This window comes from Poecilia reticulata, linkage group LG17, assembly GCF_000633615.1.
Source record: "Poecilia reticulata strain Guanapo linkage group LG17, Guppy_female_1.0+MT, whole genome shotgun sequence".
Taxonomy (NCBI): domain Eukaryota; kingdom Metazoa; phylum Chordata; class Actinopteri; order Cyprinodontiformes; family Poeciliidae; genus Poecilia; species Poecilia reticulata.
The window spans coordinates 10,627,010-10,650,004 of record NC_024347.1 but is presented as its reverse complement, the minus strand read 5'-3'; the positions used below and the strand labels follow the sequence as shown (position 1 = coordinate 10,650,004).

Below are 22,995 nucleotides of genomic sequence, written 5' to 3'. Positions count from 1 at the left end.
TGTGCGTGTGTGTGTGTGTGCGTGTGCATGCGTAAGATACATTCATATGTATGCTGTGAATATATCTGTGTGTGGTTGGCGGTGGGAGACAGATGTTTGCTGATTCGACAGGTTTGCACTGCAGACTCAGCCCGATTTAGCTGACAAAAAATGTGATGCTCACAGATGACATCTCACTCTCTCGTTTTTGTTTTTTACCCCCTTTCCATTCAAGCCCGTCTTTTTTCTCGCCTTTTTCTTTTTTGCCTCCTCTTTTTTCCTTTTTCTCTCTTTTCTCTTTGTGTTTGTTCTCTCCTCCTCAAAACACCAACCCAACTCCGAGTGTCATTACACCAGCGGCACTTCAGCAGGGTGTCCTTTCCAGGGTTGTTTTCCTCVTTGCAGGAACYTCTTACTCAGTGTCGGCTTTCACAGAGGACACTTATATTGCCAAGATTAAAAAYGGAAAGCACCTCAAATTACTACATAAACAATGCATAGCGCCTGCCACATTTCTTGGCACAAAGTGACAATGTGTAAAAAGCCTTAAAATAAACGGATCTTTTATGGCCGTAGCGCACTCTCACACATATGTATATATATTTATAAATACATCTTTTATTTTGAGTTTATTTATGGAGTGGGAAAAAAAAATCCTTCTTTTTACTCTGCAAAATCGCTGGTGGCACAATCACTGATACTCCTAACAAAGATAAACAGTTCAGACTGAAAATTGTTGAAAAGGCTTTTTAAAATGTATTAAATACAAAGTTCGCACTTAATGTCGACCTTGGGAGCTGAGCCTTACTAGCTCAGTTGCCAAGCACGAACTATACCGAAAATATGGAAGTGATCTAAAGAAAGGACAGAATGAGAAAAGATCCACGATTCTGGATGATCTTCAGAGAATTTGCAAAGAGGAATGGTTAAAGCTCCCTCATGCTGATTGCCAGAGGAAAAGATCAAAGGGCCGTCCAAACGCCAAAAATGATTAAAGTCATTAAAAGCATCAACCCTGGAGTGCCACCGATTGTTCCACCAGGATTTTTGGTAAACACTTATTTCTCTACGTGGTTTTTTTCCCCTCCACAAACTAAATGTACTTGAACCAATAACGTGAATCATTCTGAAACTTTTCAGGTTGAGGKTCGGCTTTTGTGATAAAAGATTAATTTATGTAAAGGTTTTTTTTTGTTTTGTTTTGTTTTTGTTCTGCACCGCTGTTCAAAGACAATCGAGCATGACGTACACCAATGAGTTTGGCATTTATTGCAACGCAATATGGCACTCATTACATCTCCTCAGCGTTTCTATTTTACATTGTACAAACTTGATAAAAAAAGGACCATAAATAAACAAAATGCTTCAAGTAGCTAATCCTCAGCATCAAAGAATGTGTGTATGTATATATAGACACAGACGAATGATATTCTAAGCTAACTGTCTAAATCAACAAAAGCAATAGTTTGTTCAATTTGAAAAAAAAAAAAAAAAAGATTAAGAAAAACAATCAAATCAGGCTTTGATTAGAACAATCCACTGGTGTGAAATCAGTAAGAGCTCAAAGTGATACATTCTGTCTGAGTCCTCCCGCTATCTCTTAAACTTTGCATATTAAGATTACATGAAGACAGCCGACACATCTTAACAAGGAGAGTTCATGTTGAATGATTTCATGCTACACAGTGTACACACACACACACACACACACACACACACGCACACGCAAGCACACATTCATCAGATAAAACAAACAAACATACAAAAAGAAATACATTTAATTCAAGTGAAGCGCAAAAAAATAAAACAACCTGGAAGCCATTCTGCTTATGCACATGTCAGCCTTCACCAAACAGACAAGAAAATAAAAAAAAAGAAAAAGAAAAGAAAAGAGGCGAAATCAGAGCTAGAAAAACAGGATGAGGCATCAGTCTAARCTCTCWRGAGCTCAGTGCTGTCTGTGCCCACATCCAGATCSGGGTTTTGTAGAAAGCTCCACAGGATGGAAGTTCACAAAAGTGCTCCTCATTATAGTTTTCCTCTTATTTGCCTTCACTTCTTGTACTTCCATTGGTGAACAGTTCCTCTAAAGTGCACAGATGAGGTAAATCAAATTCTTCTCAAAAAAAAAACAAGTGGTTTGTAACTGCTCAGACCGGGACCATAGAGTGTTGCATGTGTTGCATTTGGGACAACATTTCCTGCTGCACACTCGCAATTAGTATGTCCTGATGCGACGGTGTGATTATTCCGAGTCTGTCCGTCTCCCTGCGGGGAAACAAACACACATATGGTTCAGATGTCTGGTGTGTAATTTGCCTCAAGCAAAAAGATGCTCCAGTTGAACAAATCGAACTTTCTGKCCAAAACGCAAAACACYGTGTGATGTAGCATGACGCTGCCACCAGCGTGACACACGGTGGCGACAGCATCATGCTGTGGTGATGCTTTTCTTCRGCAGAATCAGGAAATCTGWTGGAATTTCTGAAAGGCAGAGCTTTCAGAAGTACAATGACACTGAATATACACACTTGCAATAACTAAAAATKTATATTTTGCTTCCACTWTGCAAATAATCAACGCTTTTTGTTGATCTGCCACATTAAACCCAAAAAGTTATGCTTGTTATGCTTGTAGYATGACACAATGTGCTCATGGTTCAAGTCGAAGAAATGCTTTTTGCAGGAGCCTGCTTCCTATAAGCTGCACCAGGTCGTTTTGTGGTTATGTAGCAGAATCAGCATCAACACCATATCGCTGTGTAATGCAGAAAAAGCACATTTAAAATAAGCTGCACTCACTGGTGTGTGAGAGCCAGGAGGCTTTCAAGGCTGGAGTATCCTGCAGCTGCGAGGACGTCTCTGTATCTCTCCAACCCAATGGACTGCAGCCAATCGTACATCGACCACTGTGGCACACACACCTCTGGTACGACAGACACACACACCTCTGATCCCACTCTGGACTCCAGCATGGTCCCCGGAGGTCTGCAGGAAAATAGAGTCATTCTCATTTTGCGGGAGACCGTTACTTGCAATAGTGATAAATTGCATATGGGAGTTCATGCGTAGCTATGCAAGTATTTGCCTTGGCGCATGAGCTTGTTTTTATCTGTGTGCATTGACATGCGCTACGTACCTGTCCCCTCCTGTGCGCCGCAGGGTGCCAGGGTTGCGTATAAGTTTATCCAACATGTTGAGGATCTGGCTGAAGGAGGGCCTGTCTCCTCGCTCTCTCTCCCAACAGTCCAGCATGAGTTGGTGGAGAACCACAGGGCAGTCCATGGGGGCAGGCAGCCTGTATCCTTCTTCTATCGCTTTAATCACCTTCATAAAAGAGCAGGGGTCAAGGATGACCTTGGAACCGTTGCGTCTGTCCGATCGTTTTCAAAACTTAAGCCGTCTGTAAAATGACTGAACCAAACGCRYGTGCTTTCRGAAGAGGTGCCAGCAGCGGTTTGACGCAGCTGCGCTTCGGGCTAAATGTTATGCAGAGACCTGCCAAATGGCAATCAAAACATGCCGACGATCAGCATGTTCAATATGTTCGTCTTTGCTTTGAATGATAAACTAATTGCACAAATTACCAGTTGCTTTGACCTTTAACTGCCACCTGAATACTTGACAGAAATGTCACAAAATACTGCAGATTAAAGTGAGTAGCCCAGGCTACACATTCTGGGATAAAAATCATTATCATTAAAGCACATACACATAATATTCTCAGATTCCCATAAATTGAGGTATATCTCAAATTTAGTGATATTTATGTATTTTGTAACTATTGTTGACCTACCAGGTCATAATCCTGCAGCACACACAGTCGTGACGACACCACACCCAGAAAATCTTTTACTGATGTTTGTTATGACATCAACAAAATAAAAAAAAACTTTACATAGAATAAAATACATAACATAAATACTGAAAATAAAGAAATGATCAAATAAAATACAAAGATAAAATTAAATAAAAAGTAATACAAGTAAATTCAATGAGAATCCAAATTAAAACAAAACGCAAAACTATTAAGACAAAAGCTAAATGAATTGCTTTTTTAAAAGTTTTTTTTATKTTTTTTATTTAAAAAAGGTGATTTGGTTCCATCTACTAGTTAAAAAAAAGTATACTGTGGTGCAAGCCTCAGGGCTTTTCCCCATAAAGGCACTCATCATTATATCTGCTTTAGTGGTGAACAATGAGCCAAACAAACTCCTCTGTGGCTTCCCAGGGTGTGATTTCAGACAGTGTGCTCAAGTTCTCAGATCGGAGGCTGATGAGGCATGACAAGTCGATATAATGAGTACCTCTGCCGCAGACTCACTTAAGACAAGTGTGAAGGGAATAAAAAATAATCCCAAAAGACAACAGCAGACTAAAAAGTGTGAATATGATTTATATAAAACCACTTAAGATCTTTCTTCACCAACCAGACTGACTTTCTCTTTTCTAAGCTGAAAACGTGACACTAAGAAKAATAAAAATAAATAAATACTGGACTATATCACATCTAAATTTAAATTTAGTTGCAGCTTGTTGGCTGCAGAATGAAAATAAACAATGTAAAAAACACTTTACAGCTTTAACAAATATCCTAAGAATAATTAGATTGGTGCACGAAAGCAATCYAAACTTGGCCTCAGCAGTGTTTGGAGACRATTTGAAAGTAATTTCTAAGTAAGTGCTGCGTTCAAAGACGGCGGCTGGAATGCAGTGGATAGGGTGCAAGTTATTTGGCCCTCCAATACGCTAAAAAAGCAGCATCTGCTTAATTTATTTTGCTATTTAAATTGGCTCGGGCTAAATCCCTTTTGGTGAGCGAGGAGAGGTAAAAGTTTAATTGGACTGCCATACAAAGTCACAGGACTTAAATCATGTTTAGAAAATTGTTCATTTCAACATTAATCCTCAAGTGCCCAACGAAGGAGCAATTAACTGTTGCTGAAAAGCGGGAACTGATGRGCTGTTTTCCGAAACCAGCACTATGTTTGTACATTCCTCTAACCTCAAATATGGGTTAATTGTTTCTTTTGCACGAGGTCGCGTCCCCGTGTGCTATCAAAACACRTCATATAAACCTTTATGTGAGGATAAAAGTGAAGCTGAGACATGGCAAACGTAAGTCAGTGCTTCACGGAAAGCCACTTTGTTTACTCACATCCTGGTTGTTCATGTCCCAGTACGGCCTCTCTCCATATGAAACCACCTCCCACATGACTATCCCATAACTCCACACGTCACTGGCCGTGGTGAACTTCCTGTAGCTGATTGCCTCTGGAGCCGTCCATCTGATGGGGATCTTCCCTCCAGGGGACAGATAGGACCCAGTTGCCTCCTAAAATAGCAGCATAATTGATTCACTGGATGATGGAATACCTTTTGTTGTCTAATTTATTCGGTATGACTCACTTGTTCATTTCATCTCACTAGAGGAGAAAAAGGGCTTTTCAAACAAAATCATTTTTGCTCTTGCACAGATGTCCGTGCATTTGGCAAACTTTTTGCCAAAGTAGGTGTTTCAGTTAGTCAGACAGCTTTGGCAGCATTCAAGTACGTGCGATTTTTGTGAGTAAAAATGTGATAAAACAGCCAGTAAATATTTACTCAATAAACAATGGAGGATATAAAACTGGTTTATTATCAATTTCAAAAGAGCCCTTCAAAAGTATTCCTTCCTCTTAAAACCTTTTTTTTTTTTTTTTTACATTTTATCATTTAAGCCAAAAACCACAAACTTGATTGTATTTTTTTTTGTGTGATTTTATGTAATAGACCAGGGGTCTGCAACCTAAGTGGACCTTTGGACCTTTCACAATGACTCTTCAGAACTATGGTTAAAATGATAAAAAAAAACACACAAAAAAAAAAACTATTTAAAAGTAGATGTAACAATAACATGCAGATTTTGCATTTGTTAAAATGAATAGAAAACAAAAATGTTCTGCAAAAGGAGAATTTTACATTTGCAAAAAAGCAGCTGCATACGATAAGAAATATGGCATGTCTTAAAACCTAATAATAAAACTTAAATGTTGATTCTTTCAAAATGACTGTAGAAAATACAGTAGATATACACAAGAAATGACAGGATGTTTTTCTTTCAATAGGTTTTGTAACTTCTGTGACTAATTTTTTAAAATCTCTACAAAGGATAAAAATGTCTCTTTGGACTCTAAAGGTTGCAGACCTGTAGTGATAGACCAGGGATTTGTGCATAATTGCAAAAATGAGGGAAAAGAATAYGCTGCCTCCATCATTTTTAATTAGAAATAGTCTTAAAGCAATAATAAAAAAATAAATAAAAAATCCAGTGCAAGCATTTGCTTTATTTCACTTTCACATCACCCTGAATAGAGCAATCCTACGATGAAAAATGGCATCATAATACGTAAACCTCTTTAGTCAATACAGATGACACAGTTTCAGAGGTGAAAATGTCTGAAAACTATGCAATAATTTCTAYCTGCACCACTTTTTGTTGGTTTATCTCATTGAAATCACAAAAGCAGGATATCTGCTGATTGTGATTGTAACATAGAAAAATGGAAAACTTCAGGGGCTGTGAATAATTTTGCAAGGCGCCGTACGTTTTCTTCATGTTCCATCCAGTTTTGCCTTCGCAGGTCTTACCCTCGTAGTGTAGGCGGCCTCGGGGTCGTCCTCCAGAACTCGGCTCAGGCCGAAGTCGGACACCTTGCACACCAGGTTGCTGTTGACCAGGATGTTTCGAGCCGCCAGGTCTCTGTGAACGTAGCTCATGTCTGACAGGTACTTCATACCCGAGGCGATGCCGCGCAGCATCCCAACCAGCTGGATCACTGTGAACTGGCCGTCGTGTTTCTGAACCATTAATAATCACAGGAAAAAAATGGCGTCTGATTAACTCACAGCGGATGAAGACATTTCATCAACCAATTAAAACGACGTTTATATTCGTTTTATAGAAGAAAACAGATCAACGTACACGTARAAAGGCATCCAGAGATCCGTTTTCCATATATTCCGTGATTATCATCAGAGGCTTGCCTAGTGAGGGGGAAAAGTTAGAAATATTCCAGTTAAGCCRTGCTCCACACTTTAATACGAAACCAGAACAACAGCACCACTTACACCTGGTGACGACACCCTCCAGCCTGATGATGTTCGGGTGGTCAAACTGACCCATGATGGACGCCTCGGACAGGAAGTCCCTCCTCTGTTTGTCCGAGTATCCTGCCTTCAGGCTCTTGATGGCCACGTAGATCTCCCTCTTCCCCTGCGAACGCAGCCGACCGCTGCACACCTCCCCAAACTCTCCTACACGTGCACAGCAAAACAACAATGTCGGTGCCAAACCAGCATGTGTGTGTGGGTTTGTGTGTGTGCTTGCGCGCCAAAGCGAGACTTACCTATGCCAATAACCCTCTCGATATGAATACTGCTAACATCTATTTCCTTGGCAAACTCGTGGATGGCTTGATCCGGGTCCTCGTAAGTAAACGGGTCCACATAGATTTTGACTCCTACCATGGAAGGGAGGCGGGAGTGGACGAGGAAACGAGGGAGGAGATGGATGAATGAAGAGGAGGGCGAGAAAAACGAGTTGTGTAACTGCATGTTATGTAAGAGTGCTTAGGAAAGTGTGCACAACAAATAGAATCTGAGCGATAATAAAGAGAAGGATTATCTCTGAAACTTTGTAAAATTCTCTCCTGCTACAACCGCACGCTTTAGTGCATTTCGTTCTGATTTGACGTRGTAGATAAAAAGAAAGTACTCCATAAATACGCAGGTAAGTGGGTACAATRATTTAGAATTTGTTTTTACCAAAATTAAAAACTTAATAAAAGCTGTGAAACTCCAAAAAAATTTGAAAATTGAACAATGTGGTCAAAAATTGCTATATGAGGGGAAAACAGACTGCATGTTGCAAGGCASACACTATCGCATCATGAAACTTTGTGGTGGCAGAATCAGCCTTTAGGTCAGAGCTAAAAACATATGGAGATAGACATAGGCAGATTGTAGGAACTGGTTGAGGTTCCAAATGATTTTAATGAGTTTTACAATCCATCAGGACAACAAACCAATTATAGATTACAGTCTGAGCTACAACAGAAATGCTCAGGTTAAAGGAAATAATCTAGTCAAAGCCCTGACCTAAATCCAATTTGGAATTGGTGTCAAGACTTGAAAATTGATGTTCCCAGATACTCTCCGTTCAATGTGAGCCGGCTTAAAAGAAACAATGGAGGAAACATTCACTCTACAGAAATGCAAAGCTCGAGGAGACATTCCCCAGAGGAATAGGTATGTGGTTGTAAAAGACACCCATAAAGAAAACATTAAAGAAGCATGGATATTTTTGCGGGGCTGTACAGTGGCACAGTTGGTAGAGCTGCTGCCTTGCAGCAAGAAGGTTCTGGGTTTGATTCCCGGCCCCGGTCTTTCTGCATGGAGTTTGCATGTTCTCCCTGTGCATGCGTGGGCTTTCTCCGGGTACTCCGGTTTCCTCCCACAGTCCAAAAACATGACTGTCAGATTAATTGGCCTCTCTAAATTGTCCCTAGGTGTGAGTGTGTGTGTGCATGGTTGTTTGTCCTGTGTGTCTCTGTGTTGCCCTGCAGCAGACTGGCGACCTGTCCAGGGTGTACCCTGCCTCTCGCCCGGAACGTTAGCTAGAGATGGGCACCAGCACCCCTCCCGACCCCACTTAGGGACAAGGGTGAAAGAAAATGGATGGATGGATGGATATTTTTGCAAAGCACTGTATTGGCTTCTTGTGTGTGTTCAGTACCTGGGTTCAGATGTTTCTCCTCTTCCGCGTCCTGCTTGGTTTTGCTGTACTTGCTCCTCCTGAGGAGTCAAACACAACRCATTCTTCACACAAAGACCAGCAACAAACGCTAAAAGTTTGGTTACTTCCCAAGAGTCTCGTATGAGTTTTGCAGGGGACAGATAGGACCCCCGTTTCACTTGACAAAAAGCGTACATGTCCTACATTTGTTTTTAATATTTTCTCGTCATTTCTCAGAGCTGCTCTGAAGTTGGGTTTTTCTTCTAAGGATTTGCAGCAAACAGAAGGCGACAACAATGAGAAGGAGAGAGCGACGGCCTGCAGGGAAGCACCAGATGAAAGCATTTTCAGGCACAGAGGGAGGAGGGCCGACGCCTCAGGTAGCGGCAGATAAAAAGGTGTGTTCTATTAAACAAAGAAACTGTCAAAACCTCCTTTTCTCTCTGAACAGGTGTGAGTGTGTGTGTGTGTGTGTGTGTGTGTGAGTGACTTTGATTGTGGACACCGGAGCGCGTTTGCGCGCGCGCGCCGGCTAACACGTAGACCGCGCAGCTGAACACATTAACAACAAGCCTGGGACAAAGGGATAATCACTGTCTCCACTCTAATCCCCCTTTTAAAAAAAGCTGCAGGTAACACAAGTTATTTAATCTCACTGTTGAAGGAGAATCCGGAGACTTGTGTGTGTGTTGCTGCGTACTGGGTATAAACCCCCCCCCCCCAAAAAAAAAACAAAAACACGTTGATGTCAGAGATGCTAACAGAAATCAATACTAATTTAATTTTTATGTGATAGTCCTGCTTAATGCAGGGCGTTCTAAATAAATGTAAACTTCCTTTATCTTTGCCAACTTAAATTAAAACGTTTCCGACCAGCGTGAACAGTTTCTGCTGCTGCACCTCGTTGCCTTTGTGTCATACCCTTGTTTGCTTTCTCAGTGGAATATTGTCTGTGTTTCAGCATGTAATTGCGTGCATTGATCCTGTTGGGTGTATTCTCTTGGTAATCTGCAGTGATTAGCTGTTCCAACAGTCTAATCCTAAAAGAAGGTTACATTTATTGATTGTTAAAGAGTAGAAACATTATTTTTTTTTTCTTCCGGGGTAATAGGAGGAGGGCAGCTTTATGAGCCAGGACATTAACAGAAACAACAGTTGGAACAACAACGGGCAGATTTAGAAAGCGAAGAAGGAAGGAAGGAAGGAAGGAAGGAGGAAAGGAGGAAAGGAAAAGAAAAAGGAAAGAGTTGTAGTTTAGCAACATATCAATCAAATCCATGTTTTTTCCAGACCTTTCCAGACGGTGCATTAAACCCTGCTAACAATGATCTCTTGCAAAAATAAAGTGCTTTTAGATAATGAAAAGTTGCTTCTTAATTAGGACTCCTCTGTTACTCTTCTAGAATGTCTCCCTGAATAACATAAAATACTAGGACACTAGCCGTAACCACTCCAAGTAACATAAAAAGCACAAAGACGACTGTTTTGACTGAAGTGTGACCTTGTGTGTTTCTATACCTGCGACTTATGATGAAGACAGCCGCCGATATGAACAGTAAGACTCCCACCCCACTGACAGACAGCAGCAGGAAGGCAGAGTTCACGCCTTCTCCGATCAATGGAAAGGGATCTAACAGAAAGAGATGAACATTTTTTTTTTTTTTTTTAATTAATACTACCGGTTAAACTTTTTTCGTCCTAAGCTACAGAGCATGCCTGGGGTAGCACCTGAATTGGTGGAGAATTCAAACGGAGCGCTGTACTCGCCGTATCCCGCGGCTGTGCGAGCGCGAACATGAAACACGTACACAGTGAGCGGGTTGAGGCCCGCCACATCCACACTCCGGAGGAAGGTCCTCATTATGCGGTACGACCTCTCCCTCTGATCCTGATTAGACGAGACAAAAGAAAAAAAAAGACTGTCTCTTTCAAATGTCTGACAGCAAAGTCCATCCACACCAGGAGTGAAACAGTAAACCGCGTCCCAACGTGTTGACATTCACGCAGCTGTCCGGGCCGCGTTAACCTATGGGGGCCGCTCACCTTTTCGTAGAACTTGACCTCGTACTCCAGGATGACCCCATTTGGTCGGTCGGGCTGTTGCCATGCCAACGACAAGCTGTGCCTTGTTACGTCGGTGAGTTGGATGGATGAAACTGGAGAGGGAGCTGAGAGGTAGCGAAAGATGAGTAGAGATTAAACAGTGGCACGGCGTTTTTTCTCTCTCTCTCTCTGAAGCGTGTCTACTGAAATTGTAAAATGATACTTTCACTGTTCTGGATGCGGCTAATAGCGCATTCACTGAGCTTTTTAATCAAAGTCTCTTGGAGCCAGTGCACCTCATTACTTTCTATTCCCTCGACACCTGCCTCGTTTTACTCTCACGACTCTCCGTTTCTCCATCATTTTTATCCGCATCCGTCCCTTTTTTTTATTTTTTTTTTTTATTTTGTGCCTGTTCGCATCATATCGGACCATATGGCAGAGCAGGTTGGACTTGACACATCCCAGGCACACTCTCGTGCTGTGCAGACACAGCAACTTATTTCCCCAAGGCACCTGGAACTAAGCAGGTGTGCTGGTATCTAAATGCCACCATAAAGACTTGAAGCAACGACGCTTCAGATGTAGCAGCACGCAAAAACAAAGCGAATAAAAAAAAGGGGGGGGGGGAAGGCTTCCACTAAAAACTAATAAAGAGCACGTGCAAGGGAGACGCCACACATAAGCTAACTCCTTCACAAGTAAAATGAAACACTTCATAAAATGCGGGCGATTTTTCTAACGCTTCTTTGGATCCGTGCTGAGGGTAAGAAAAGCTCCAGCTCTGCTTGCACCAGCGCTGTTGTTCAGTTATTTCCTGACCGTCATGTTTTGCGTTTTTCTCCCCCCTCGTCAACTTTTTTTTTGTTTTCATTTGTATTGAAGTCAGTGATTTCCTGAATACTTTTGACACCATCTCAAGAGCACCCCCCCGTAATTAATTCAGTTGTTTGGTGTGGGAGGACAAAGTAATAACTATGAACGATATAATGGGGATACTAGGAACAACAGTTTCCAGTGGAGGCAGAGGAGGTAAAAAGTGAAAATCCAAATCCAGTGTGCGGTTGATATGAATGCTAAAGGCGTTCCGCTGTCAGCTGCAACGCCACGCGTGCTCGTTTAACGAGCTAACTATGCGTTAGCTTGACTTTTATACAGGTGCGATGAAAAATAAAGCACACCCCATAGAAATTTTACACTTTAGTGTCGTTTGTGTGCACATACAATGTTTTTGGGATGTGCTTCATTTTTTCCACATATGAGCAGCTCCAGAGAAGGTAGAAAAACAAGCTTTAAGTCTTTTTTTAAATGTTTGCATTTTTTAAGACTTTATAGTTGGTGTTCAGGTATTAATCTTCCAATCTAATTACATAATTATCAAGTGATATTTTCAAATTTCCTGTCAGCTTTAAACATTTTTTAACTAAAAAAAATGACAGACCGCTGGTCGAATGACTGCCCTGGCGTTCAATCACTGGGATTAGCAAGTTTTCTGGGAAAAACCTTGAAACTACTTGTTACTTCTTACAAAAAACCTCATTGAAATGTTTTTTTCTTTTTATACTACTACTGCAAATACTGCAAATTGTTAGATCTTTGTAAAGTTTGTCTGTTTTGGAGGGGTTTCATAATCTCTGCCTCTGTTTTAGCTTAGCTGTACGGTAAGGTTGACCAACTTATAAAAAATAAAGATGTTTACTTTTTTTTTTAAATTAATGTAATGTTCTATTTTAGGGAGAAGAACACAATTTGATTTCAATTTCCATACAATTAACACTTTTAAAACAAGATGAGGTGTAAGAGGACCTTTCAAAGCCATCTGCGTTTATTATGTCGTTTACCCTTTTCAATGCCGTGTGACGGCTATAAACCAGCGTTCACTTGCTAATGGAAACGAAGGCCTAAATGCTTAATGTTGCCGGCACACCAGTAATGCATTTATGTTTATTTCAGTCACATCATTGTAACTCTTCTTGGTGGAACTAAACAGGGCATGCACCTGCAGATGCTCCATTAAAACAGTGAGCAACCTTACGCCTACACCGGCGCTCCGATTTTCTCACCCGGTTACAAATGTTGGACACCCACCTATCTAACAAATGCTTAGATTAAAAAAAAAAAACGACAACAGGATCAGTAAAAAAAAGCACTCAAATGCTATGCTAAACTCAGCTCATGAATCGAAAAGTAAAGAAGCGCATCTATGCCAGTGTCAGTGGAGTTAATCAACAGCATCATTCTATTTTAATGTTGGCTCCAAACAATCACACAGGCAACAAAAAATGACAACTACTTTTAAAATCAGTTGAAGTCCTGGAGTAGGCCTAGAGTCAGCAAAGTCAACAATAAACCTAAGCCTTAAAATATAATTATAGCATACAGTTTTTTTTTGTTGTTTTTTTATGTTTCTCAAACATATTTACCACAACAAGATTAAAAAAACCACCGAGACGCTATTTTTTGAAAGGTATACAAATCTTGCTCGTTTCATGCTTCCACAGTTTTGACCATTACTCATGGGATCTTTCCTCCCTCTGGGTGCGCAGCAAACAGCAGTTTGTGCTCAGCTGACCCACTTATGGAGCACTTCTTTATAAGCAGATTTCTCGTTATTACTGGAGTCAACAATCTGACACGTTTATCACACGCAGCACTTCTTCCCCTCACCTGCTTGGTTGGTGGTGAGGCTGACCGATGCGCTCTGTGATGCCCCTGCGCTGCTCACCAGGGAGACCCCATTGCGGGCGTAGACGACGAAGGTGTAGTGTGTGTGGGCCCGGAGCCTGCTCACCACCATCCTGGTGGTCTGAAGACCAGTCTGGTCTGGAGAGAAGAGCACGTCTGAGCCGCAGGGGAGACAAAGCTGGGTGCCGGAGGCAGACTCCGATCCGGGCCACGGGTATTCACCGGGCCTGCTCTGGAAAACCCCTCTGCCGAGCTGAACCTCTGGTCCTACAATCCCTTGGTCGGACTGCATTCCCAGGCTGCTACGCTGGACCTCAGGCTGGGAGACCGTGTGATTTCGTGGAGGCTGACCATGGCTTCCGGTTTGACATATGAGACACTCCAGACTGTAACTGATGTCGCTTCTGCCTCCCAGCCGCCGAGGGGGTGCCCACTCCAAGACCACCGATGTTTCGTTCACTACAGAGATGAGCTGCTGTGGTGCTGAGGGAGGCTCTGGAGATAAACATAAAACCAAAACCGACTGTATTTATATCTACATCACATGAGGAAGGAGGAACAATAAGAAAGCAGAGAGGTATTTCAGAGGGCAGTCCTTGGCTTAACATGAAGACATCTGGTATTACGCTGAAAACCATATGGCTCCGGGATGCTTTTGATGGTTTGGTTGTTTTCTTTTTTGGCATCTAATGTTATGTGTGTGTGTGAGAGAGACTCGCGTACAAGTGTGCGCTCATTTTTCCCAGGCGAAGGAAACCATGTGCTGTATATAGGCATAATTAGGTTTAAGACACACAGAGCAGCGTCCTCAAATCTCTCGCACAGACTCAGAGAAAGAGTAGGTGCATTTATTCAGTCCTCAATGTCTGGTAGTTATCACCACCAGACAGGATGTAGATGGTGCCTTAGTCATAAGCAATGGGATTATAAAACAGGGGTGGCATTCACATACGTTTGTTTAGCCTTCTGTTGGGAGGAGATAGAGAGTTTGGGAAACAATGCATGTTCTTCCCTTTTTATTTGGGAGAACTGCACGCACCCATCATTAGTGTTTTCGCTTCCATTTTAACTGTTTGTGTGTCTGTGCTCTTACGGGTGCAGGCCATGGAGGGTGGGTCAGAATCTGCACGGAAGAATCCTGTGTGGCAATCGCAAACGTGAGCGCCGTCCCGAAGCGAGCGGCTGTGAGGAGGGCACTTGGAGCAGCCGGGATCCGAAGRCTTGGACTTGTAGAAACCAGCAGAACATGCTGCAGAGAGATGACAGAAGACACCAAATTACTTCTTTAAAACCATGTTGATAAAGAACACCAAAGAGATCCGTAAGCTGCAGTGGTAACAATTTACCTCCACAATAGCTCAGATTTGAATTTATAATGTTGCTTGTAAATGAGCTTTTGCAGCTGGTCCTATCTGAAGGAATGTTTGTAGGAGCCAACATAAAGAGAGTCTGTGGTTTCTTCCTTAAAGAGGAAGTATTATGTACTTTCCAGCCGTATAGTATCGTTTTATACTACAATCAAGTAACTATGTTAACTTCAGTTGTTATGAAAATCGTCTACATGCCAAAACAAGAAATTTGACTTCACATCATAGTCCTATGCGACGCCTCGGAAATGGCCTCTCTCTAAGAAGCTCCTATCCTTTCTGACACTTCCGGCACGTCTCCACATGTGGCAAGGAGAACATTGCTTCTCCGTGCCATTCATCGATCCCGTTTACAACCATTCTTAGGACCGTTTGTGTCGTTAGCTCAGCAGACGCGCAGTTTCGCAAGATGTTTGCTGATTTCTGCTTCCACCAAGCCAGATGGAGGTGTGAGGGAGGGAGGGCCGCTCTGTGTTGCAGGGAGCTCGGCTGGGGACTAACACTCCAAGGTGGATCTATGGGTAAATGGGCAGTGCGTTGTATGAGCAGGCTGCCGTGGGAGATTTAAGGAATTTTCACACAAAAATATCCTTGAATGATTCTAAGGAGCAATCCAGATGTGTGTTTGATGAGGAAATAACATTATAACATGAAGAGTTGATCTTGCAAAAAATCCCCTCTTTAATTTACTTTTTTTCTTCTCTCCGACTTATCTGTTTACACTTCTCCAATGACTGACATAGTCCTTCTACCATACTGCTGCTGTACTACTTCCGAACAACTACTGCTACAAGTGAAGTATGAGGGATGGGGCTTAAACATATCCAGTGCCGACTGATTCTTTTCTAATCATTCTAGGTAAGATCTTGTTTAGGTTTAGATCTGGACTCCAATATGCCATGCGGAGGTTCTCTGGTGTAGATTCTTCAATCCTGTCCTTAATCTTTAGAGCATCTTACTCTCTGACACAAACATCCTTGATCCACACTCACATTGTCTTTTTTTTTTACTTCAGTTTCTTGAGTCTGTTGGTGTACACCACCTCACAAAAGGTTTACCCACAGAATACATTTCCAACCAGGTGTTTAGCAAATTCAGAGAACATTTTGTGAACATTTCCCGAAATTATTATTATTTTTTTTTTCTTGGGACGAAAGAGGTTTTTAGATGCGGCAGCTACTGAAAGTTCTTACTCAAAGAGTGTAAATAAAATCTGGGACGGTAAAGTTACAATAAGCCTCAGAAAAAAAGCTAAATGTACCACAGAAAAGAAAACTTTTAAAGATATAATTGTTTTTTGGGGAATCGAGGGGGTATTTTTGTTATCCACTCTGATGCAGACAGCCTTTTCTGACCTGGGTTCAAATGCAAGTTAATCCTCGATCCTTATTTTTGACATCCTGGTCAATACGTTAATCAGCCGTTGCAGTTTTAGGGCTCAAGGACAAACAACTGTAGAGGAAGATCTTAGGAAAGAAAAGGATACAGTGCGAGGGGGAGGGGCACTTTGACTTCCATTATCTTGACTTTTGATGAGCGAAGAAAGAAGCACCTAAAAGAACATTAACTGATCGGCTCCCACTCACACGTGGAGAACAGAAACAGTGGAAGTGAATACATCAAAACTGCACAGTCCCGTCGGCCCACACAAACACAACTGACATTTAAATACATGAAAGAGGAGAAACAGAGAAAGAGAGAGGGTGACAGAGAGACGAGGAGGGGTGGCGGAGGGAGGGGAATCTTCTCTCCGTATACCGAGGAGTTCATGCATTGACAGAGCCACAATGCAATAAATGAGTGCATAATTATACCGCTTGACATCCACTGCTGAAGCAGAAGACATTGCAAAGCGTGGTGGGTTCGAGCGATTTTTTATTTGCATGTTTAATTTCACAAGGAAAACCTTTGCTTGTTGCTGCTGAAATTCCTTTCAGCGCCTCCTTTTTCATCATCAGTTCCTATTCATCCTTCTTTCTGGGTCTCACCGGCTTCCCCAGTTCCATCCTTTGTTTTACAGCCCTTTCACATTTCCAAGGCGCTCGAAGACATCCCAGTGGGAGTGGATAGGAATGCGGGAATGATGTGTGTGCTCAGATGTGTCAGTGTGCTTTATGACGCTCGCATCGCTAAATGAGAGGGAGGAAGTCTTCCCTGTAATCTACTCTGACCAAACTATCCTGCCCCATCTGCGCTCGGCTCCACAGATTTGCTCTTTCACACAGTCTTCTGCCCATCCTTTTCACRTTTCACATTCTCCCCCATTTTCTCCCTCTTCACTTCCTCTTCGACCTCCAACTCATTGGCGCGCCGCTCTCTGAYAACTCTCACTWGMTTGAGGCGTCTCCGTACAGCCGTCAAGCTCCGATTGAGGCATCCTTCACGTGCTCCGCAGCGATACCAGTTGAAACAARACCACACGTAAAACACACATCCGAAACCTGTAAATTTATATACAGGTTTACGGCTGATAACGGGAGACTTTCATCTTGTGAATGTTTCATCCTGCCGCATCAGGTGATACAAACAACTGAGAGATAAAATGCAGTGTAGTCATAATTCGCCTGTTGCACACATTCCTTTGTTTGCAGCCGTCAATGTATGTATAAGTCCATTGTCGGGAACGAAAGGTGAATCAAATGGGGGAAAAAAAAGACTTAGGGAAGCATTTAAACTGTTGAGGACCTCGAGGTTGATTACAGGACTCAACGGGAATGCCAGGAGGGGAACACTCTGCTTTTGTCTCTGTCCTCTCCAGTCCTTACGGCCTGGATGAAAAGAAAGGGAGGTATTTGAAGCCATAAACTTCTGTCAGCACCCTCTCATGTCTCTATTCTTTCTGCTTTCTGTAGCTCTTTGTGTCTTCTTTAGCGCTGGTTTTGACAGGAGGGGGCGAGTGCTGGTGACCTGGAATAAGAGCTCATGAGGGTGTCATTAACCCGACATTAACCCTGCGCTACCGAGGGCCGAGGAAGTGCCTGAGTCGGACGATAAAGTGGGAGCAACGGGGACAAACACACAGGTCCCGATAATACAAGGTGAAAATTTGAGTGGAACTGTCTTGACTGTGGACACGTTATTATACCGCCTGCTAGAAAAGGACAATAATTACACTGAAATCAGCTGTTAGGAAATTGTAAGGGATGGGGAAAGGGCTGTGGAAAAGACAACACAAGGGAGGGAAAAAAAAGACGGACGTGGAGCGAGAGATAAAAAGGTGAGAAGAGAAAGACAAAACGAGGAGGAGGAGGGAGGGACTCGGAGGGGAAGGTGCCCTTTGATTACTATCAGCATTGTCGGCATTTGCATACGCATTCTTCTGCTACCTAAAATGCAAATGCGGCTCATTGCGAATCCGAGCAAGAGCCTGGTCGGCACACTGTATGCGGCACATGTGTGGTTGCGCGTGTGTGTGTGTGTGGGGATTCTCCTTGACCCGTTGTTATCTGTCATCATCCCTTGTTCCTTCGTAGCAGAGGGGTGGAGATGGAGGAAGTACCCCTTACTGCTCTGGCCTGACACCTGTCTGTGTGATGGATGGAGGCAGGGATGGATTGATGGATGAAAGGGCCGATCCACTGCCACGAAAGAAAGAAAAACACTTTGACTGCCGGGGGTCATGCCCCTTTTAATTAAAGCCTGTAGAAATGCAGATGATCATTTCCTTGTGTACAAACACGGCGAAGGAGCTGGCAACWTTTTACTTGGTGAAAGAAAAAGTTGGGGTCAGATTTAAGGAACTCTGGAGTTCAGATTAGTATAAACACATAAGCTATGCAGTTAGCAACAATAAGTGGCCAAATTCAGCTGCTGACCAGGAAGTATCCACCTCTCTTTGTCATATAGACCATGTTGGGTTTGGATGTAATAGCTGTCTAATAGCTAGGATCAGTACAAGGAATGGACAAGGATGGGGGAACTGAGACCCCTTTTCAGAAGTCAAGCTAAATAGCAAAACATTTATTGAGAGTGCGCACTTTGCTATAAGTGTTTGAAGGGATCGTTCTAAAGACATACAATAAAATTTAGGCTCCAGTGTTTATTTGACATCACAAGTCTCTTTTACCTCTATGTTTTTGTAGGTTAAGAAGCTGAAATATTTGGGAACACTGTTCTAGGCAKGACCATACTATACAAAGAGCTTACCAGGGCAGTAGCCCAGGGCCCTAACGCTATGGGAGCCCTATTTAAAAAAAAAAAAGAACTGTTGTTTTGCAAACACATTTTTTAAGTTTCYCAAGTTTCCATCACTGCGAGATGCTTTAATTGGTTGTGTTTTCAAGTGGATATACCAATGCACGAACAATGTCAACTCCCCAATCATTTTGTCTTCTTTCTAAAGTGGTAAAAACCTGTTTTGCAAGAAGTGCTCCCTCACACATGTGGTGGTGACATCGCCTCTACTCCAGTATAAATATTCAAAGGAAATCAACAGAAGGAAAAGCTAGAAATATTTTCTGGATGCTAATCTTACATCTTCACGCATTAGAGTTAAAGGAAAACCAGCATCTAAATTTCAAATCAGCCTCAACGTTTTGCTCGGTACATCTGTGATTTCAGAGCGTCTGTCTGAAACCTTTAGAGTTCCCGCCATGAGGGTGGCTGCTTTCCATCTMATTGAAATCAAAAAGAAAAATCACAAATCTGGCTTAAAATTTCTGAGGTTTAAAGAGAAATGTGTAAAGACTGGTGAGTGTGTGTGTGTGTGTGTGTGTATGCCTACCCAAATCCAAGGGTGAATACATTAGCATTTGAAAAGCGGTCTACAACAATATCCCCTCCTCCCTATCAGACACACATCTCTACCCCACCACCAGCGGCAGCAAACCCCCTTACTCCTGACTGAAAATCTCAGAGAAGAGTTCAGGAAGAGAAAGGAGGRATAATGAGACCAAGACAGAGAGAAACGGGGAAAAAAAAAAGCCGGTGCCGATGCCAGAGAGCTATAGACAGCTTGGTGGAACTGGCAAAGCTCCTCTACATTAAGACCAACCTGGGAGATGGAGACAATAGCRCACAAACACATGCATGCAGTCTGATTCTGGTTGGAGGGTTGCAAACCACTCCCCCCCCAACCTGAGTTTGGCTCATTTCAGACAATTACTCGTGRCTCTCCAGCGTCTTTCTTCAGACTGTCACCTGCTGTACACAAACACACCCTTGCACAGACACACACACTTCCTTCTCCGTTTGCCCCTCAACACTGCTCTCCAGGCATTCCTGGGCATTCCTCCAAACAGCAAGTACATTCGAGGGAAGGCTTTGTTGGGCAGAAAATCAGAGATGCGATGCACAGGCGCACACTCGATTATACGCACACACACACACACACACACACACACACACACACACACACACACACACACACACACACACACACACACACACACACACAAACACTGTATGTTAGCTATCCAACATGTCCTGAGTCCAGAAACGCCGCGCAATAATTAGAGGGGCTGAATGCAGCGATTACGCACTCATTCCATCATCTGCTTGGTTCTTCTTTCTATCATCTCTCTTTCACTGCGGCTGCCTTTCTGCTCAACTGCTTTCTGCTGTTTACAAGACACTGCAGGTGCGTTGGAGGGAAGCACAAGCATGAAATCTCTCTGGATGGAAGTGAGCACAGAGGCAAAAAAAACAAMAAAAAACGCTCAGACACACAGAAACATTCCAATCTTCCCGGGYTGCAAGTTGAGGAGAGTCAGACGACAAAGATGGGAGGAGAACGGCAGAGACAAAAAGCAGAAGGCTCCTCTTTCATTCCGCCTCCCCAATCGTTCACATTTCAGATTCTCTCTGTGGTCTCTCCTTCCTCGTTTCCGATCATCCCCGACGGATCACAGCTGTCAAACTTTTGACGTCTTCATCTGCCTCGGTCATGACCCCGCACTCCGCAGCTAAACCTCCTGTGTGCATGTGTGTGTGCGTGCRAGCGGCTGTCACTCAGGGTTTTTGACGTCTTCATCGGGCTCAGTCATGACCTCGATCTTAACCAGGGCTATAGAAAAGATGAGGGAGGTCCCTCTCTCTTGTGTTTTCTGTGTTYGTCCCCTTTGCTCCCWGTGATGGACCCCTCCACCACTGTGGGAGGAGCAGCCCATGTATTGMTGCCTTCTGCTGTCAGTGGCCTTCTTTCAACCCCCTCTTGCCCCATTCAACATCTAATCCCTTCTTCCTCTCCAGAGCTTCTCCTCTCCATCCTCATTACCCTGCGTCAACACTCCAGATGAACTTTTCACATCACCGCTTTGTCTGAATCTGCTCGGATTTCGGCTCATTTTATAGCAGCAAGTTTTTGGATGTGCTAAGATTCCTTGCAGGAGYTACTGGCGATTACACTTTGTCAATATAAATTGCGACTTGCTAAATTTTCACTCCCACTTGAACCTTTGGCCAAGAAATATGATCGTTGGTTTCCAATATTTCTCGCAAGGTAAAATCTGGAAATGTAGAGTCTATTTGTATTTAGACCACTTCACAAACATGCCAATAACTACAGCTGACTTTAGAAGTCCACATGTGTGAAAGCATCAGAGGTTTGGTAGAGAATCAGTAAGCAGAAAGACCAAGAGRCACACCAGAAATGTTAGTGACAAAGTTATGACAGCTTAGAGTAGAGTTTGGTAAAAAAAAWAAAWAAATTAGAAAGGAATGTTCACTCCATAATCTGAAATGGAAGAAGTTTGTTAAAACTGTATTGAGAGCAGTTGTGACTTAAGGGGAGCATGAATTAGTAAATCAGCCATTAGCCCCMTGGTAACTTTGAAGCAGCTGCCGAGATCCACAGCTGCTGTCTAGGAATCTTTACACAGTTGACTATTGGTTGTGCACTCCAATAACCTGGTCTTTATGCAACACTATGAAAAGGAAAACAACAMAAGTCATAAAACTTTATGCCTAAAGCTTGTCAGAAGCAGTTTAAGGTAGATGGCAAAAGTAGAAGGAGCTCTGGTCAGATTAGATCAAAGCTGATTTTTATTTATTTATTTTTTCTTTTTGGCCAGAATGCAAAAACTATCTGCCAGAAACCAACACTGCACATCATCCTACACACCCCATCCCAACAATAAAACATAGCAATGGAAGTATCATGCATTGAGGATACTTTTCTTCAACAGGAACCAGGTATACAAAGCTGGCAATGGAAACTGCTTCTATGAAGTGTTTACTCAGGGAGGCGAAATACAAATGCGTAACATTTCTTACCACTTACGAATTATTTGCTGCCTTGTGCTAAACTTACAAATCAGCATTACTTGCATGACAGCRCCTTTGATTTAACATCTTCTTTAAAGTTTTACTGCAGAGTCTGTTCTGTTTTTTTGTTGTTTTTTGTTTTATCTGAAAGCATCCGGAGTTAAATCAAATGCAGAGCCCAACATTTMGTAAATATGTATATTCCGTTTCTAGGTGGGTATCCTGTTATGGCTTTCATACATGTTTTACAAATCCAGCTGAAGCTAGACAAAGATTACTGTAGCTTAATGGGAAGAATGAAAGCAGGAGTAAAGACCCACCCTGTGTCCATTCAAAGGTAACAGAATCTGCCTACCAGCATGCGAAACTCTTCCTCCCTGGAGGCCCCTTGTGCTCGGCCTGGCTGTGTTCCTTATAAAAACACAAACGTGGTGCATCCACTTAGGAGGCTGCTTATTGCCATGAGCATAATGGAGGCAGCGATTGTGATTTTCCCTTTTTTTTTTCTTGTGGTAATAAATATTGCGGACCTGCGGCAGAGATTTTTTGGAACATGATCAGCGCTGGCAGTCGTCTACTTACTGAACAAGACTTTTATTAACTCTGATTTACAGTTTTGATGAAGCTGAAGCTGTTTCTCACATCTTACCCTGGGAATAAGAACGGGGGGCTCTCACACTCCAGTTGGCACATGTGTCTCTAGTTTGGTCTTAGATGTGTGGAGCTACTGCTGACTGAATTTGGGGATATTTATCCAATTGAAGCCTTTTAAATGTCAAACCTGCATCATCTAAATCTAAGTCGAAGCAATTTTGTGTTCTCTATTCCTGGGAGTTTTTTTTTTTTAAGAATGTGATTTCCTCGGTGTGGATAAATGTGGTTGACCAACACGGAGACACCGCATGGGCTAACATTTCCCACAGCTCAGTCTAGAACGTGGAAA

The 22,995-nt window shown here is 42.6% G+C and overlaps 1 protein-coding gene across 4 annotated transcripts in view; it reads right to left on the bottom strand.

The window, feature by feature from the left end:
* Positions 1 to 1,225: 1,225 nt before the first annotated feature.
* Positions 1,226 to 22,995, bottom strand: part of LOC103479267 (ephrin type-A receptor 4-A-like) — a 37,566-nt gene continuing 15,796 nt past the window's right edge. For 2 of the 4 annotated variants that reach the window (XM_017310144.1, XM_008433618.2), the window contains exons 7-19: positions 14,576 to 14,731; positions 13,465 to 13,977; positions 10,798 to 10,922; positions 10,483 to 10,642; positions 10,273 to 10,384; positions 8,755 to 8,813; positions 7,367 to 7,480; positions 6,943 to 7,274; positions 6,609 to 6,818; positions 5,137 to 5,313; positions 3,118 to 3,305; positions 2,781 to 2,966; positions 1,226 to 2,247 (exon numbers count right to left, since the gene is read on the bottom strand). In XM_017310144.1, the coding sequence (XP_017165633.1) occupies positions 2,130 to 2,247; positions 2,781 to 2,966; positions 3,118 to 3,305; positions 5,137 to 5,313; positions 6,609 to 6,818; positions 6,943 to 7,274; positions 7,367 to 7,480; positions 8,755 to 8,813; positions 10,273 to 10,384; positions 10,483 to 10,642; positions 10,798 to 10,922; positions 13,465 to 13,977; positions 14,576 to 14,731 (2,450 nt within the window). In that variant the 3' untranslated portion in view covers positions 1,226 to 2,129. Of the gene's footprint in view, positions 2,248 to 2,780; positions 2,967 to 3,117; positions 3,306 to 5,136; positions 5,314 to 6,608; positions 6,819 to 6,942; positions 7,275 to 7,366; positions 7,481 to 8,102; positions 8,321 to 8,712; positions 8,814 to 10,272; positions 10,385 to 10,482; positions 10,643 to 10,797; positions 10,923 to 13,464; positions 13,978 to 14,575; positions 14,732 to 22,995 lie in introns of those variants that run through there. The other 2 variants (XM_008433619.2, XM_017310145.1) reach the window with 2 other exon arrangements.